Below are 19,279 nucleotides of genomic sequence, written 5' to 3' on the forward strand. Positions count from 1 at the left end.
TGCGTTGTATTATTGATTCTTTGAGTAAATTACATTGATTACTGATATCTGCTGTCCTGCGCCTGACTCCTCTACACCAGCTACACACAGGCTTATTACAGTTTGAGGTTTCAGTACAAATCTTGCGACTCTTTGCTGTTACTGTCATTAAATCGACATCTAGTCAAAATAAGTGCACTGTCTAGGGCAGTGTTTCTCTACTCCAGTCCTCCAGTATCTCCAACAGGACACATTTTTGTTGTAGCCCCGGACAAACACACCTGATTTAACTTGTCAACTAATCATCAAGCTCTCAATGAGTTGAATCAGTTCTCCGGGGCTACAAGAGAAGTGTATGCTGGAGTTGAGAAACACTGGTATAGGGAATAGGGTGCTAGGCCCTGGTCAAAAGTAGTGCACTAAATAAGGAATAGGGTGCCAGGCCCTGGTCAAAAGTAGTGCACTATATAGGGAATAGGGTGCAAGGCGCTGGTCAAAAGTAGAGCACTAAAGAAGGAATAGGGTAGCATTTGGGACACATTCTATTACTGTCCCTTTAAAAAATATTCATTATTTTGGTTAGAACTCTCTACATACAGGCTGATGTGGCTTTCTGTCACGCCGACTAGGGTGGGCAATCTATGTTTTCTATTTCTTTGTATGGTTCCCCATCAGAGGCAGCTGTCTATCGTTGTCTCTGATTGGGGATCATACTTAGGCAGCCTTTTGCCACCTTTAGTTTGTGGGATCTTGTTTGTGTGTAGTTGCTTTCTGCACTGCATGTAGCTTCACGTTCGGTTGTAGTTTATTGTTTTTTCATGTTCATCTAATAAAATGATGTACGCTTCCCACGCTGCACCTTGGTCTGATTCTTCCATCAACGAGCGTGACACTTTCGCTCTACCTGTTGGACTGCATGTCTGCATGTCATAGTTAGCAACACACACAAACACACACACACACAGTCTTAGTTTCCCAGAAATATACAATCATTTCCCTTTCTGTTTTGTTTCCGTCTGTGGTGGACAGCCTCTTCTACTGGAGGGAACGGTCCAGACAGCCGTAACATTGGTTGATTAGACCACTAGTCTACGTTATCTACGCATCGATTGAAACGTCTATATTCCTATCTGTATAGATCTCTGCCTAGAGGTTGTTGTCCAGGACAGGCTTCTCCAGAGGAAGACCAGCAACAGTAGGACTTAAGAGGCAGTCTCAAATCCAAAACAACAAAGTGATCACCCCGCCACTTGTTTTGTTAAACAGTTCAAGAACTTAAGGACTTAAATTGCGCCTGTAAGTGACTTCTCAGCGATTGCAGACGGTGGAGAGAGATAGGAAACGGGCAGAGAGGAGGCTTGCGGTGCAGCCGGAGGTGAAGATGGTGTGGTATTATGACAGTATAATGGAGGTAGCAGCTGTAATTCTGAGAGGCTACGTTATAGAGAGATTCAGAGCAGAAGGGATACAGATGTCTCCTGAAGAGCTGGGTGGAACACCTAATGAACTCCAGGGTCATGTGTTAAAAGAGATTGTGGAACAGCTACTGAAGACTACTGAGGCACTGAACACAAATGCTGAGCTTCAACGCTTAATGAGTGAAGTCCCGGTCTGTTCTATCCAGGATGTTTTCTTTGGAACAACCAAGGAGCTTTTCACAGGTGGAATCAACTTGGGCAAAGTGGCAGCCCTTCATCACCTGGCCTACAAGCTTATTCACAGAGCACATGCACAGAACCAACCCCAAGTCATGGTTAACATAATCAACTGGACTCTACAGTTAATCAGGGAAAACCTTCTCCCTTGGATCAGTCAGGAAGTATGGAAAGCGTCCCGAAAGGTGGCATGGTGGTGCAGCGTGACGCTCCTGGCTTCACTGGCTTGTGCTGCAGCCATAGCATACTGGAGGAAGCATCGCTGAGCTCTTTACAGGGAGAAGAAACCCAGATAGACAATAGATATAGAAAATATACTCTCCTTCTGTGGAGAATACCAAGTTAACCCTAGTAGTATAGTATGTAGATCAGGGGTCCTTTTCTAGCATGAGAGCTAAATTTAAAAAAAAAAATTAACATGTCGTGAGCTACTCATTGTTTTCTAGCTTTCAAATAGGAACATTCTTCTCTTCTCCTCTCCCTGCAACTCTTCCCCTCGTCCTTAGTGTACAAGAGAAAGTAGTGTACTATGTTGTCAACTCTTCCCCTGGTCCTTAGTGTACAAGAGAAAGTAGTGTACTATGTTGTCAACTCTTCCCCAGGTCCTTAGTGTACAAGAGAAAGTAGTGTACTATGTTGTCAACTCTTCCCCTGGTCCTTAGTGTACAAGAGAAAGTAGTGTACTATGTTGTCAACTCTTCCCCTGGTCCTTAGTGTACAAGAGAAAGTAGTGCACTATGTTGTCAACTCTTCCCCAGGTCCTTAGTGTACAAGAGAAAGTAGTGTACTATGTTGTCAACTCTTCCCCTGGTCCTTAGTGTACAAGAGAAAGTAGTGCACTATGTTGTCAACTCTTCCCCTGGTCCTTAGTGTACAAGAGAAAGTAGTGTACTATGTTGTCAACTCTTCCCCTGGTCCTTAGTGTACAAGAGAAAGTAGTGTACTATGTTGTCAACTCTTCCCCAGGTCCTTAGTGTACAAGAGAAAGTAGTGTACTATGTTGTCAACTCTTCCCCAGGTCCTTAGTGTACAAGAGAAAGTAGTGTACTATGTTGTCAACTCTTCCCCTGGTCCTTAGTGTACAAGAGAAAGTAGTGTACTATGTTGTCAACTCTTCCCCAGGTCCTTAGTGTACAAGAGAAAGTAGTGTACTATGTTGTCAACTCTTCCCCAGGTCCTTAGTGTACAAGAGAAAGTAGTGTACTATGTTGTCAACTCTTCCCCTGGTCCTTAGTGTACAAGAGAAAGTAGTGCACTATGTTGTCAACTCTTCCCCAGGTCCTTAGTGTACAAGAGAAAGTAGTGTACTATGTTGTCAACTCTTCCCCTGGTCCTTAGTGTACAAGAGAAAGTAGTGTACTATGTTGTCAACTCTTCCCCAGGTCCTTAGTGTACAAGAGAAAGTAGTGCACTATGTTTTCTGTCAATATACCTGGTCAAATAATGGTTAATAAACAACTCTAAGGGGGACGCTACCAAATATGTTATTTACTTTTCTCAAATTGTTTTATATTTTCCCCAATTCTGTTTTCTCTGTTTCATTTTTCCTGTTTTTAGATTTGTATTGTTAAAAAAAAAAAAAAATTGTTCATAGAGAAATAACGAAATTGGATGTTCTGAGTCCATGTCAATGCTTGAATTACATCAGAAGACCATTTGTTTAAGGTCTGGAAGGAAACTAAGACTTTTTGAGTGTACCCAATGCCCATCACATGATGGGTAACAATAATTTAAATATGTGAGAGAGCCATGTGAGTCAGAGGAGCTTCGGAGCACAAAGCCTGGAGAAGGGAATTATAATTATTATATTCAGCCCAAGGGCACAAAGCCTGGAGAAGGGAATTATAATTATTATATTCAGCCCAAGGGCACAAAGCCTGGAGAAGGGAATTATAATTATTATATTCAGCCCAAGGGCACAAAGCCTGGAGAAGGGAATTATAATTATTATATTCAGCCCAAGGGCACAAAGCCTGGAGAAGGGAATTATAATTATTATATTCAGCCCAAGGGCACAAAGCCTGGAGAAGGGAATTATAATTATTATATTCAGCCCAAGGGCACAAAGCCTGGAGAAGGGAATTATAATTATTACATTCAGCCCAAGGGCACAAAGCCTGGAGAAGGGAATTATAATTATTATATTCAGCCCAAGGGCACAAAGCCTGGAGAAGGGAATTATAATTATTATATTCAGCCCAAGGGCACAAAGCCTGGAGAAGGGAATTATAATTATTATATTCAGCCTAAGGGCACAACGGTTGCTGGCCGCAAAAGGCCAGGATTTTTTTAGGGGGGGAGGGGGGGGGGTTACGGCCACACAAAGGGGATGCCGCCGGGAAATTCGAGGCATTATTAAGTGCTTGTCAAATTGTGAATGAGAGGCTGATGAAGTGTGTACAGATTGCACACACAAAAAACTAAGCAGAGCTCATGCCTTTCATGCAACTTTTTGCAACCTCCACAGCCCTAATCTGACCTCATGTCTATAACAACAGTTCATGACAAACACACAAACATGTTCTCTTCAATAAAGATACGTTCCTCAAAGTGAAACCCTCTTTGGATGTGTGTGTTGATGTGTGTGTGTTGATGTGTGTGTGTTGATGTGTGTGTGTGTGTTGATGTGTGTGTGTTGGTGTGTGTGTGTGTGTGTGTGTGTGTGTGTGTGTGTGTGTGTGTGTGTGTGTGTTGATGTGTGTGTGTGTGTGTGTGTGTGTGTTGATGTGTGTCTGTTGATGTGTGTGTTCTAGGAGTGTATTATTTGGAATAGTTACCACAGACTGAACAGAACAGGGAAGTGTTCATATTTTTTTGAAGAAGTGCAAAAGACTTTGGCAAACTACGACAGAGTGTGTAACCATGTAGTCTAACAGGTAGAGTGAAGGCCAATTCAAGTCAAAATGCACACACCTCAGTTCCAGACTGAACATGTTGCATCACATTGTGTGTGTACCTTTAACAATACTATCAGATTGTTTCTGTGTGTACCTTTAACAATACTAGCAGATTGTTTCTGTGTGTACCTTTAACAATACTAGCAGATTGTTTCTGTGTGTACCTTTAACAATACTAGCAGATTGTTTCTGTGTGTACCTTTAACAATACTATCAGATTGTTTCTGTGTGTACCTTTAACAATACTAGCAGATTGTTTCTGTGTGTACCTTTAACAATACTAGCAGGTTGTTTCTGTGTGTACCTTTAACAATACTAGCAGATTGTTTCTGTGTGTACCTTTAACAATACTAGCAGATTGTTTCTGTGTGTACCTTTAACAATACTAGCAGATTGTTTCTGTGTGTACCTTTAACAATACTAGCAGGTTGTTTCTGTGTGTACCTTTAACAATACTAGCAGATTGTTTCTGTGTGTACCTTTAACAATACTAGCAGATTGTTTCTGTGTGTACCTTTAACAATACTATCAGATTGTTTCTGTGTGTACCTTTAACAATACTAGCAGATTGTTTCTGTGTGTGTACCTTTAACAATACTAGCAGATTGTTTCTGTGTGTACCTTTAGCAATACTAGCAGATTGTTTCTGTGTGTGTACCTTTAACAATACTAGCAGATTGTTTCTGTGTGTGTACCTTTAACAATACTAGCAGATTGTTTCTGTGTGTACCTTTAACAATACTAGCAGATAGTTTCTGTGTGTACCTTTAACAATACTAGCAGGTTGTTTCTGTGTGTGTACCTTTAACAATACTATCAGATTGTTTCTGTGTGTACCTTTAACAATACTATCAGATTGTTTCTGTGTGTACCTTTAGCAATACTAGCAGATTGTTTCTGTGTGTGTACCTTTAGCAATACTAGCAGATTGTTTCTGTGTGTACCTTTAACAATACTAGCAGATTGTTTCTGTGTGTGTACCTTTAACAATACTAGCAGATTGTTTCTGTGTGTGTACCTTTAACAATACTAGCAGATTGTTTCTGTGTGTGTACCTTTAACAATACTATCAGGTTGTTTCTGTGTGTACCTTTAACAATACTAGCAGATTGTTTCTGTGTGTGTACCTTTAACAATACTAGCAGATTGTTTCTGTGTGTGTACCTTTAACAATACTATCAGGTTGTTTCTGTGTGTACCTTTAACAATACTAGCAGATTGTTTCTGTGTGTGTACCTTTAACAATACTATCAGGTTGTTTCTGTGTGTACCTTTAACAATACTAGCAGATTGTTTCTGTGTGTGTACCTTTAACAATACTAGCAGATTGTTTCTGTGTGTGTACCTTTAACAATACTAGCAGATTGTTTCTGTGTGTGTACCTTTAACAATACTAGCAGATTGTTTCTGTGTGTACCTTTAACAATACTAGCAGATTGTTTCTGTGTGTACCTTTAACAATACTATCAGGTTGTTTCTGTGTGTACCTTTAACAATACTAACAGATTGTTTCTGTGTGTACCTTTAACAATACTAGCAGATTGTTTCTGTGTGTACCTTTAACAATACTAGCAGGTTGTTTCTGTGTGTACCTTTAACAATACTAGCAGATTGTTTCTGTGTGTGTACCTTTAACAATACTATCAGGTTGTTTCTGTGTGTACCTTTAACAATACTAGCAGATTGTTTCTGTGTGTGTACCTTTAACAATACTAGCAGATTGTTTCTGTGTGTACCTTTAACAATACTAGCAGATTGTTTCTGTGTGTACCTTTAACAATACTAGCAGATTGTTTCTGTGTGTACCTTTAACAATACTAGCAGATTGTTTCTGTGTGTACCTTTAACAATACTATCAGATTGTTTCTGTGTGTACCTTTAACAATACTATCAGATTGTTTCTCTGTGTGTACCTTTAACAATACTAGCAGGTTGTTTCTGTGTGTGTACCTTTAACAATACTAGCAGATTGTTTCTGTGTGTACCTTTAACAATACTAGCAGATTGTTTCTGTGTGTACCTTTAACAATACTAGCAGGTTGTTTCTGTGTGTACCTTTAACAATACTATCAGGTTGTTTCTGTGTGTACCTTTAACAATACTATCAGATTGTTTCTGTGTGTACCTTTAACAATACTAGCAGATTGTTTCTGTGTGTACCTTTAACAATACTAGCAGGTTGTTTCTGTGTGTACCTTTAACAATACTAGCAGGTTGTTTCTGTGTGTACCTTTAACAATACTAGCAGGTTGTTTCTGTGTGTACCTTTAACAATACTAGCAGGTTGTTTCTGTGTGTACCTTTAACAATACTAGCAGATTGTTTCTGTGTGTACCTTTAACAATACTATCAGATTGTTTCTCTGTGTGTACCTTTAACAATACTAGCAGATTGTTTCTGTGTGTACCTTTAACAATACTAGCAGATTGTTTCTGTGTGTACCTTTAACAATACTAGCAGGTTGTTTCTGTGTGTGTACCTTTAACAATACTAGCAGATTGTTTCTGTGTGTACCTTTAACAATACTAGCAGATTGTTTCTGTGTGTACCTTTAACAATACTAGCAGGTTGTTTCTGTGTGTGTACCTTTAACAATACTAGCAGATTGTTTCTGTGTGTACCTTTAACAATACTAGCAGATTGTTTCTCTGTGTGTACCTTTAACAATACTAGCAGGTTGTTTCTGTGTGTGTACCTTTAACAATACTAGCAGATTGTTTCTGTGTGTACCTTTAACAATACTAGCAGATTGTTTCTCTGTGTGTACCTTTAACAATACTAGCAGATTGTTTCTGTGTGTACCTTTAACAATACTAGCAGATTGTTTCTGTGTGTACCTTTAACAATACTAGCAGATTGTTTCTGTGTGTACCTTTAACAATACTAGCAGATTGTTTCTGTGTGTACCTTTAACAATACTAGCAGATTGTTTCTGTGTGTACCTTTAACAATACTAGCAGGTTGTTTCTGTGTGTACCTTTAGCAATACTAGCAGATTGTTTCTGTGTGTACCTTTAACAATACTAACAGATTGTTTCTGTGTGTACCTTTAACAATACTAGCAGATTGTTTCTGTGTGTACCTTTAACAATACTAGCAGATTGTTTCTGTGTGTGTACCTTTAACAATACTAGCAGATTGTTTCTGTGTGTACCTTTAACAATACTATCAGATTGTTTCTGTGTGTACCTTTAACAATACTAGCAGATTGTTTCTGTGTGTACCTTTAACAATACTAGCAGATAGTTTTTGCGGTAATGAGTAATATAACAGAGTATTGTTTCAATTTGAGTAATACTATTAGTTACTGATCAAAGACAGGTCGTCGGTACTTTGTTACTTTTGTTATCATTCCCTTCCTATGACAGTTATTGATCCAAATCAATATTTGTGATGATCATTATTCCCTCTCTGTTGGCACAATATTTAAAAATCCCCCTGCCCCAGATTCTAATTGTTTTCATCCTGAGTCTGACGTTCTCTTCATGCAGAGACATAAAAATGGTATCCGCGAGTTCATCTGACTAAGGGCTTAATTGCCAAAATCTCAGACTATCTCTTTAATGCCGTATGTATAGAAGATATACACAGCCCAAACAGACTAGAGCTTTTTTAGAGCTTTTTATGAGGGAAAACACATTTGTGTGTTTGCCACTAACAGCATTTAATCAGGTCAGATACATACAGATCAAGTTAAGCGATGTGCAAACAGGGAAGTGGCATCAATCTCATTTCAATTCCAACACAACTATAAGAGTCAATCACATGATAAAGGCTATTCCTTACAGTACAGAAGGCACTTTAATGAGAAGTAGAAAACATGTACAGTGATCCCTCGCCACTTCGCGGTTCACTTATCGCGGATTCGCTATTTCGCGGATTTTCATAATGCATTTTTTATTTTTTTTTGGTGCATTGTGCTCTGCATTCTGATTCGCTAAAAACTCACTCCCGCTTCTTGTATCAAAACATGCTACGAATTGTGCTATCATTTTGTCGTCTCGTGCAGTTATGTGTACGTACATAAAACAGCTTGGCAAATTTACATTAAGTTGGCCAGGAAGGAAGGAAGGACTAACGCTTGGTCGCTTAGCAACCATGGTGCGAATGGCCACTGAACTTAAGCGAGTAGCTGAGGAATGGGACCCTTTGATGAGCCGTTCATTACAGTTCTCCAACGTAATCGATGGTGGCATGTCGGTGTACAAGGATCTTTTTGCAAAGAAGAAAAAGAGCGACAACAGCTGCCTATCACTATGCTCTTCTCCCGAACAAACACACCTGCACCGCGGGCTTCAGAAGAAGAGAACACTGCAGAGCGCAGTCAGGATGCAGCGGCCCAGTCTGAAGAGCAGTGAAACGGCCTACACGTGAGTCACTGTATTTGTATACATGTAATAGTTGCTAATTGTAAAAAAAAAAAGAAGTTTTCTATTTCGCGGATTTCACTTATCGCGGGTCATTTTCGGAACGTAACCCCCGCGATAAACGAGGGATTACTGTATTTCAATTCCAGTCAGTTCAGGAATTACACTGACATGTGGTTTACTTTCTGAATTAAACCCAACCCTGGACATAATACAAGTTCAACGTGTTACTAATGAGTGAGTCTAAGTTATTACTCAGCGTCCCCTTCCAAGGGCTTGGACTGATGCACGATAGCAACCAAAGCCCATGTAAGTCAGTTTATAACATTCTATCATTGGTTACTCTGAGAGTTTCTCATATTGGCTGCGGCATCAGGGCCTGTGGTGCCAACCTTAGAAAAGTAATTAAAATGTCTACTCCTTCCTCTATTACTAACAAGGATAGGCCAAGTGGGGAAGTTCTATCACAGGAGGTTGGTGGCACCTTAATTGGGGAGGATGGGTTCGTAGTAATGGCTGGAGCGGAATTGGTGGAATGGTATCAAATACAACAAACACATGGTTCCCATTGTGTCTGATGCCATTCCATTTTCTCGGTTACAGCCATTATTGTGAGCCGTCCTCCCATCAGCAACATCCACTGAGTTCTATGCAATCTTATAGCCATACCAACTATATCAATATCGACCATCCGACAAGGCATGCAAACACCTATTGAACGTAGCTTGTTTCAGTTGGAGACTCCGTGTGACTTTAAAAAGCTTAAAGGACTTGGGTTGATGCATCTGAACATTAGGAGCTTACTTCCTAAACTGGTATACATCAAAATATTTTTTCTGTTTCTTTACTGAAATACATTTCTCTTGCCAATTTTTTTTATTTTTATAGCTAATATCTTTAAGCCTTTGCTTGGGGAAAAATGTATCCATAACTGTCATAGGTGTTTACCGTCCACCATCGGCTAATATTTGCGGACACGAGGTGTTAACTAGTTTGTTGTCTTCTTTTACGAAATCAGAAGTTATTATCCTGGGTGACCTCAATTATGATTGGGAAATGCAGGCTTCAGACAATCTAAAATACATGTGTAATGATCTAAACCTAACCTAGCTGGTGACTAAGCCTACATGGACCAACCCTAAAGATCCTTAAAAGTAAACTCTGATTGATCTTATTTTAACGAATACATATGTTTTTACTGGTGTCTTCGCCCAAGATTTTAGTGACCGTTGCCCAGTTGTTTGTATCAGAGATGTGACAATACAAAAATCTAAGCCTCGCGACATCACAAAGAGGAACTTTAAAAACTTCAGTGAACAGGCTTTTTTACGTGATCTTTATCTTAGTGACTGATTGTATTTCAGCTTTCCCTGAACCTGTTTTAGCTTGCAGCCTTTTTGCAAATGTCTTCAATACTATTGTGGAGAATCATGCTTCCTTCAAAAAAAATTAAAAGTTAAAGGTAGATCGGTTGCCTGGTAAACTCCGGAATTATCAGAAGTCATTCATAAAAGAGATGATGCTTGGGTCAAGTCCAGGAAGACAGACTTAGGCCCGGACTGGCAAGCTTTTAAGCAATTGAGGAATCTGTGTAAGACAAATCAGTAAGGCTAAATCTGAATATTATGTAACCGCTCTTAATGGGAATCCTGCTAAATTCTGGAAAACTGTCAAATCCCTAAAGGGTTCTTCCTCCTCTCTGCCACAACAAATTAATTCAGACATCGGCCTAAATACAGAAAAAAATGCCATCAACGATGCATTTATTCACCATTTTATTTCAGCGGGATATCTCTTTGAAAGAACTTCTAAGCCTATTCACAATGATTTTGGGCTGGATGCTGATAGGGGGAAACTAGCTGAAGGATCATAGAAATGATAGTCAAAGCTTTTCTTTTAGGCTTATTTACAGAAAAATAAGTCCCGGAAGCTTTGCTAGCAATAGACCACAAGAAATCCACAGAGGCCGACCAATTGGATCTTGGTCTGCTTAAGTGTGGCAGCACCCAATAACACAAATGTTTTATTTAACACTTATCAGGATATATTCCAAAAGTACGGAAATCATCTCTTGTGCTGCCACTCCATAAGGGCGGGCATAGTAGTGATCTTAATCATTAGCGCCCTTTTTCAAGGCTTCCTTTTTTAGCGCAGATCCTTGGTAAATGTACAACTTCTCTCTTTTTTTTTTTCACCTGAGAAATGTATTTATAATGTAAACCAATCAGGGTTTAAACTTGGGCTTAGTACTATTGCAGCAACCACTTGAGTTATTAATGATCTTGTCAATGCTTTAGACACTATAGTGAAATGTGCTGCTTTGTTTGTGGACTTGTCAAAAGCTTTTGATATTGTTGATCATGCTATTTTATTGAATAAGTTATCCTTGATAAGCCTGAGCTCTGACGCCTGTTCATGGTTTCATGGTTTCATGATTATCTTAGTGACAGAACTCAGCTTTCGTGATTGATGCGGTTAAGTCTGAATTTCTTGAAGTACATAAAGGTGTTCCGCAGGGGTCGATACTAGGACCTGTTCTTTTCACTATTTATAGAAATGCTATTGGTCAATCTGTTAAAAAATAATAATTGTTATGCTGAATTTTATTTAACAAGGCAGGTCATTTAAGAACAGATTCTTATTTTCAATGACGGCCTAGGAATAGTGGGTTAACTGCCTTGTTCAGGGGCAGTACGACAGAGTTTCACCTTGTCAGCTCAGGGATTCGATCTTGCAACCTTTCGGTTAAAAGTCCAATGCTCTAACCACTAGGCTAATTGCCGCAATAGCATACATACTATTATATATGCTATTGCCCCAACTGCTGACCTGGCTGTGACAAGGCTACAGTCCCACTTTTGTAGCTGTACAGGAAGCCCTTACTGATTTAAAACTTGCACTTAAATACAGGCAAAACTAAATACATGTTGTTTTCAAATTCTCGTAAGATTGTCTCAGATTGATTACCACTTTACTCATCGGATGGTTCTATAATCGAACGAGTCCCTGCAAACAAATACCATGGTACTTGGATTGATAATGATTTATCAATGGTGGGGTTGATGGCTTTGGTGTTGTTTGAGCTACAGATTGCCTCATTTAATATAGTCATAGACTTTTTATTTAACCTGTTGGATACCACGAAATTGGGGAGAAAAAGGGGTAAAAAAATAAATAATAATAAAATAGTAGAAAACACAAGGTGCAATTTCAAAACTTAGTTGTGCATCAGCAGTGTTCCTTTGGTTATATGTCACTCACTGACTGACTCAATTAGCCCAACATTTGTTAGATTGGTAAACCAGTCTAGTTTGTCTAGCTAGTAGTAAACTTGTAGTAATCATGGCTGAATTACCGAGCGGGCACACAGGGCACGTACCCATGGACCATGACATGGTCACTGACTGACTCAATTAGCCCAACATTTGTTAGATTGGTAAACCAGTCTAGTTTGTCTAGCTAGTAGTAAACTTGTAGTAATCATGGCTGAATTACCGAGCGGGCACACAGGGCACGTACCCATGGACCATGACCTCCAGGGGGCGCCCGTTGATTTTGTGAGTCACTCTCACTCAGATATCATATGAACAGTCCCCCAACTCTATGGTAAAATGTAGAGAACAGCAGGAAATGTAAAACTGCAAAACAGAATGTGCTGAGAATCAAACTCGTGCGTTTACTATTTGTTAACAAAATAGTTTTTTCTGCTAACAGATCCCTCTGTACGTGTTAAATCATCGTTTTTACATGGACTGGGCTGAATGAAGCTACAGCAGCCAGTTTGAATTGCTGGGGTCAGGTTTGCTGTACTGCTGTACTGTCATTCAGGCATGAGTTCAGACTGTGTGTGTGTCTGTGACCACCTATCTATGCCATCCAGCCATACAGGAAGAGTGAAGGCCACATCAGTCTGTATGTAGTGTACTGTCATTCAGGCATGAGTGCAGACTCAACATGGTGCATCACCTGTGTGTACAGTACAAGTACCTTTAGCTGTACTAGCAGGTTGGTTCTGTGTGTGTGTGTGTGTGTGTGTGTGTGTGTGTGTGTGTGTGTGTGTGTGTGTGTGTGTGTGTGTGTGTGTGTGTGTGTGTGTGTGTGTGTGTGTGTGTGTGAGTACCTTTAGCTGTACTAACAGGTTGGTCCTGTGTGTGTGTGTGTGAGTACCTTTAGCTGTACTAACAGGTTGGTCCTGTGTGTGTGTATGTCCGCGTGGTGTAGCAGAGAGAAGTCCCAGCTACACAACAGTCTCCAGTAGTCATCTCCTCTTCCAGACAGAGAGCCAGGTCTCTGAGCTGCTCCACCTGACGCCACAACACCAGTCTGGAGACACCCTGCCATGCTGCTCAACACACACAGTCATACATACACACACAGCCATGCAAACACACAGTCATACATAAACACACAGTCATACATAAACACACAGTCATACATAAACACACAGCCATGCAAACACACAGCCATACATAAACACACAGTTATGCAAACACACAGCCATGTAAACACACAGCCATGTAAACACACAGCCATGTAAACACACAGCCATACATAAACACACAGTCATACATAAACACACAGTCATACATAAACACACAGTCATACATAAACACACAGCCATACATAAACACACAGCCATGCAAACACACAGCCATGCAAACACACAGCCATGCAAACACACAGCCATGTAAACACACAGCCATACATAAACACACAGTCATACAAACACACAGCCATGTAAACACACAGCCATACATAAACACACAGTCATACATAAACACACAGTCATACATAAACGCACAGCCATGCAAACACACAGTCATGCAAACACACAGTCATACATAAACACACAGCCATACATAAACACACAGTCATACATAAACACACAGTCATACATAAACACACAGCCATACATAAACACACAGCCATACATAAACACACAGCCATACATTTTTGACTTCCGGGTTGGAGCGAGCGGTCGCACTTCGCACTTTGGTCCGCAGGTAGTATAACTTTTCATTACATTTCATTACATTTCATTATAGTACAACGGTTTAATTTGTCTAATCTTAGCAATTTCTTCTTAGCTAGCTACATAGCCGTCTTTGTATCAAAGATAATTGCGTAATTATCGTATTTCGTCGTCCTAACGCAGTCTACACTGCTATCTGCCATCTGCCCAGCAGCTAGCCAGCTAGCAAACGTCCACCGTCTACCGAATAGCAGCACTTTGGTCCGCAGGTAGTATAACTTTTCATTACATTTCATTACATTTCATTATAGTACAACGGTTTAATTTGTCTAATCTTAGCAATTTCTTCTTAGCTAGCTACATAGCCGTCTTTGTATCAAAGATAATTGCGTAATTATCGTATTTCGTCGTCCTAACGCAGTCTACACTGCTATCTGCCATCTGCCCAGCAGCTAGCCAGCTAGCAAACGTCCACCGTCTACCGAATAGCAGCACTGTAGCAACTATTACACCCAACTGAACGACTTGATTAGTGTAGTGTTAGCTAGCTACATAGTTGTCTTTGCTGTCTTCGTATCCAAGATAATTGTGTAGTTTAGAGTGTGTAGTTTTAGAGTGATTATCTTAATTTACCGAGGCTAGCTAGCCAGCTATCTGTCGTCCTTAACGTAGGAGACACTGCTAGCTAGCCAACAGCTAGCCAACGTCTACCGAATAGAACTTCTGCACTCAACAACCCGGTCGCATTCCGCTTCGCTCCACAGGTAATATCACATTTTCACTTCATTTCATTACAGTACAACGGTTTGATTTGTTTGATCGTAGCTAGCTACATAGCTAGCTACATAGCCGTCTTTGTATCAAAGATAATTGTGTAGTCTAGAGCGATTTTCTAGGTTAGCTAGCCAGCTATTGTCGTTCTTTTAACGCAACGTAACGTAATCAACACTGCTAGCTAGCCAGCTAGCCCCCGAATAGCAGCACTGTAGATACTATTACACTCAACGGAACGACTTGATTAGTGTAGTGTCAACAACGCAGCCACTGCCAGCTAGCCTACAAAGTCAACAACTGCCAGCTAGCCTACAAAGTCAACAACGCAGCCACTGCCAGCTAGCCTACTTCAGCAGTACTGTATCATCTTAATCATTTTAGTCAATAAGATTCTTGCTACGTAAGCTTAACTTTCTGAACATTCGAGACGCGTAGTCCACTTGCCACTCCAATCTCCTTTGCATTAGCGTAGTCTCTTCTGTAGCCTGTCAACTATGTGTCTGTCTATCCCTGTTCTCTCCTCTCTGCACAGACCATACAAACGCTCCACACCGCGTGGCATCGGCCACCCTAATCTGGTGGTCCCAGCGCGCACGACCCACGTGGAGTTCCAGGTCTCCGGTAGCCTCTGGAACTGCCGATCTGCGGCCAACAAGGCAGAGTTCATCTCAGCCTATGCCTCCCTCCAGTCCCTCGACTTCCTGGCACTGACGGAAACATGGATCACCACAGATAACACTGCTACTCCTACTGCTCTCTCTTCGTCCGCCCACGTGTTCTCGCACACCCCGAGAGCTTCTGGTCAGCGGGGTGGTGGCACCGGGATCCTCATCTCTCCCAAGTGGTCATTCTCTCTTTGTCCCCTTACCCATCTGTCTATCGCCTCCTTTGAATTCCATGCTGTCACAGTTACCAGCCCTTTCAAGCTTAACATCCTTATCATTTATCGCCCTCCAGGTTCCCTCGGAGAGTTCATCAATGAGCTCGATGCCTTGATTAGCTCCTTTCCTGAGGACGGCTCACCTCTCACAGTTCTGGGCGACTTTAACCTCCCCACGTCTACCTTTGACTCATTCCTCTCTGCCTCCTTCTTTCCACTCCTCTCCTCTTTTGACCTCACCCTCTCACCTTCCCCCCCTACTCACAAGGCAGGCAATACGCTCGACCTCATCTTTACTAGATGCTGTTCTTCCACTAACCTCATTGCAACTCCCCTCCAAGTCTCCGACCACTACCTTGTATCCTTTTCCCTCTCGCTCTCATCCAACACTTCCCACACTGCCCCTACTCGGATGGTATCGCGCCGCCCCAACCTTCGCTCTCTCTCCCCCGCTACCCTCTCCTCTTCCATCCTATCATCTCTTCCCTCTGCTCAAACCTTCTCCAACCTATCTCCTGATTCTGCCTCCTCAACCCTCCTATCCTCCCTTTCTGCATCCTTTGACTCTCTATGTCCCCTATCCTCCAGGCCGGCTCGGTCCTCCCCTCCCGCTCCGTGGCTCGACGACTCATTGCGAGCTCACAGAACAGGGCTCCGGGCAGCCGAGCGGAAATGGAGGAAAACTCGCCTCCCTGCGGACCTGGCATCCTTTCACTCCCTCCTCTCTACATTTTCCTCTTCTGTCTCTGCTGCTAAAGCCACTTTCTACCACTCTAAATTCCAAGCATCTGCCTCTAACCCCAGGAAGCTCTTTGCCACCTTCTCCTCCCTCCTGAATCCTCCTCCCCCTCCCCCCCCCTCCTCCCTCTCTGCAGATGACTTCGTCAACCATTTTGAAAAGAAGGTCGACGACATCCGATCCTCGTTTGCTAAGTCAAACGACACCGCTGGTTCTGCTCACACTGCCCCACCCTGTGCTCTGACCTCTTTCTCCCCTCTCTCTCCAGATGAAATCTCGCGTCTTGTGACGGCCGGCCGCCCAACAACCTGCCCGCTTGACCCTATCCCCTCCTCTCTTCTCCAGACCATTTCCGGAGACCTTCTCCCTTACCTCACCTCGCTCATCAACTCATCCCTGACCGCTGGCTACGTCCCTTCCGTCTTCAAGAGAGCGAGAGTTGCACCCCTTCTGAAAAAACCTACACTCGATCCCTCCGATGTCAACAACTACAGACCAGTATCCCTTCTTTCTTTTCTCTCCAAAACTCTTGAACGTGCCGTCCTTGGCCAGCTCTCCCGCTATCTCTCTCAGAATGACCTTCTTGATCCAAATCAGTCAGGTTTCAAGACTAGTCATTCAACTGAGACTGCTCTTCTCTGTATCACGGAGGCGCTCCGCACTGCTAAAGCTAACTCTCTCTCCTCTGCTCTCATCCTTCTAGACCTATCGGCTGCCTTCGATACTGTGAACCATCAGATCCTCCTCTCCACCCTCTCCGAGTTGGGCATCTCCGGCGCGGCCCACGCTTGGATTGCGTCCTACCTGACAGGTCGCTCCTACCAGGTGGCGTGGCGAGAATCTGTCTCCTCACCACGTGCTCTCACCACTGGTGTCCCCCAGGGCTCTGTTCTAGGCCCTCTCCTATTCTCGCTATACACCAAGTCACTTGGCTCTGTCATAACCTCACATGGTCTCTCCTATCATTGCTATGCAGACGACACACAACTAATCTTCTCCTTTCCCCCTTCTGATGACCAGGTGGCGAATCGCATCTCTGCATGTCTGGCAGACATATCAGTGTGGATGACGGATCACCACCTCAAGCTGAACCTCAGCAAGACGGAGCTGCTCTTCCTCCCGGGGAAGGACTGCCCGTTCCATGATCTCGCCATCACGGTTGACAACTCCATTGTGTCCTCCTCCCAGAGCGCTAAGAACCTTGGCGTGATCCTGGACAACACCCTGTCGTTCTCAACCAACATCAAGGCGGTGGCCCGTTCCTGTAGGTTCATGCTCTACAACATCCGCAGAGTACGACCCTGCCTCACACAGGAAGCGGCGCAGGTCCTAATCCAGGCACTTGTCATCTCCCGTCTGGATTACTGCAACTCGCTGTTGGCTGGGCTCCCTGCCTGTGCCATTAAACCCCTACAACTCATCCAGAACGCCGCAGCCCGTCTGGTGTTCAACCTTCCCAAGTTCTCTCACGTCACCCCGCTCCTCCGCTCTCTCCACTGGCTTCCAGTTGAAGCTCGCATCCGCTACAAGACCATGGTGCTTGCCTACGGAGCTGTGAGGGGAACGGCACCTCAGTACCTCCAGGCTCTGATCAGGCCCTACACCCAAACAAGGGCACTGCGTTCATCCACCTCTGGCCTGCTCGCCTCCCTACCACTGAGGAAGTACAGTTCCCGCTCAGCCCAGTCAAAACTGTTCGCTGCTCTGGCCCCCCAATGGTGGAACAAACTCCCTCACGACGCCAGGACAGCGGAGTCAATCACCACCTTCCGGAGACACCTGAAACCCCACCTCTTTAAGGAATACCTAGGATAGGATAAAGTAATCCTTCTCACTCCCCCCCCCTTAAAAGATTTAGATGCACTATTGTAAAGTGGCCGTTCCACTGGATGTCATAAGGTGAATGCACCAATTTGTAAGTCGCTCTGGATAAGAGCGTCTGCTAAATGACTTAAATGTAAAATGTAAAAAAAATGTAAACACACAGTCATACATAAACACACAGTCATACATAAACACACAGTCATACATAAACACACAGCCATGCAAACACACAGCCATGCAAACACACAGCCATGCAAACACACAGTCATACATAAACACACAGCCATACAAACACACAGCCATACATAAACACACAGTCATACATAAACACACAGCCATACATAAACACACAGCCATACATAAACACACAGCCATACATAAACACACAGTCATACATAAACACACAGTCATACATAAACACACAGCCATGCATAAACACACAGTCATACATAAACACACAGTCATACATAAACACACAGCCATGCATAAACACACAGTCATACATAAACACACAGTCATACATAAACACAAAGATGGTGGATAAATAAGGCTGTTTACTCAGGCCGTTAACCAAACAATTATCAAGGTTCCTGTCTGTGTAAGTGGGCGTTCTCTCTCTCGCTTGCGCTCACTGTTCCTCCATAATATCTGGCATGTTGACTGTTCCTCCATAATATCTGGCATGTTGACTGTTCCTCCATAATATCTGGCATGCTGACTGTTCCTCCATAATATCTGTCATGCTGACTGTTCCTCCATAATATCTGGCATGCTGACTGTTCCTCCATAATATCTGGCATGCTGACTGTTCCTCCATAATATCTGGCATGTTGACTGTTACTCCATAATATCTGGCATGCTGACTGTTCCTCCGTAATATCTGGCATGTTGACTGTTCCTCCGTAATATCTGGCATGCTGACTGTTCCTCCATAATATCTGGCATGCTGACTGTTCCTCCATAATATCTGGCATGCTGACTGTTCCTCCATAATATCTGGCATGTTGACTGTTCCTTCATAATATCTGGCATGCTGACTGTTCCTCCGTAATATCTGGCATGTTGACTGTTCCTCCATAATATCTGGCATGTTGACTGTTCCTCCATAATATCTGTCATGCTGACTGTTCCTCCATAATATCTGTCATGCTGACTGTTCCTCCATAATATCTGTCATGCTGACTGTTCCTCC

The 19,279-nt window shown here is 42.5% G+C and overlaps 1 protein-coding gene across 1 annotated transcript; it reads left to right on the plus strand.

The window, feature by feature from the left end:
• The first annotated feature begins 1,005 nt into the window (after positions 1 to 1,005).
• LOC139570074 (apoptosis regulator BAX-like) lies at positions 1,006 to 3,460 on the plus strand. The gene has a single exon (XM_071391575.1). The coding sequence runs from the start codon at positions 1,361 to 1,363 to the stop codon at positions 1,898 to 1,900; it is 540 nt and encodes a 179-aa protein (XP_071247676.1). The 5' UTR covers positions 1,006 to 1,360; the 3' UTR covers positions 1,901 to 3,460.
• The last annotated feature ends 15,819 nt before the right edge of the window (positions 3,461 to 19,279 follow it).

Source organism: Salvelinus alpinus, chromosome 1 (assembly GCF_045679555.1).
Source record: "Salvelinus alpinus chromosome 1, SLU_Salpinus.1, whole genome shotgun sequence".
In the NCBI taxonomy this organism is placed as follows: Eukaryota; Metazoa; Chordata; class Actinopteri; order Salmoniformes; family Salmonidae; genus Salvelinus; species Salvelinus alpinus.

What these genes read in the sequence shown, in the direction of transcription:
- LOC139570074 (XM_071391575.1), top strand. Translation starts at nt 1,361, where the DNA reads ATGGTGTGGTATTATGACAGTATAATGGAGGTAGCAGCTGTAATTCTG.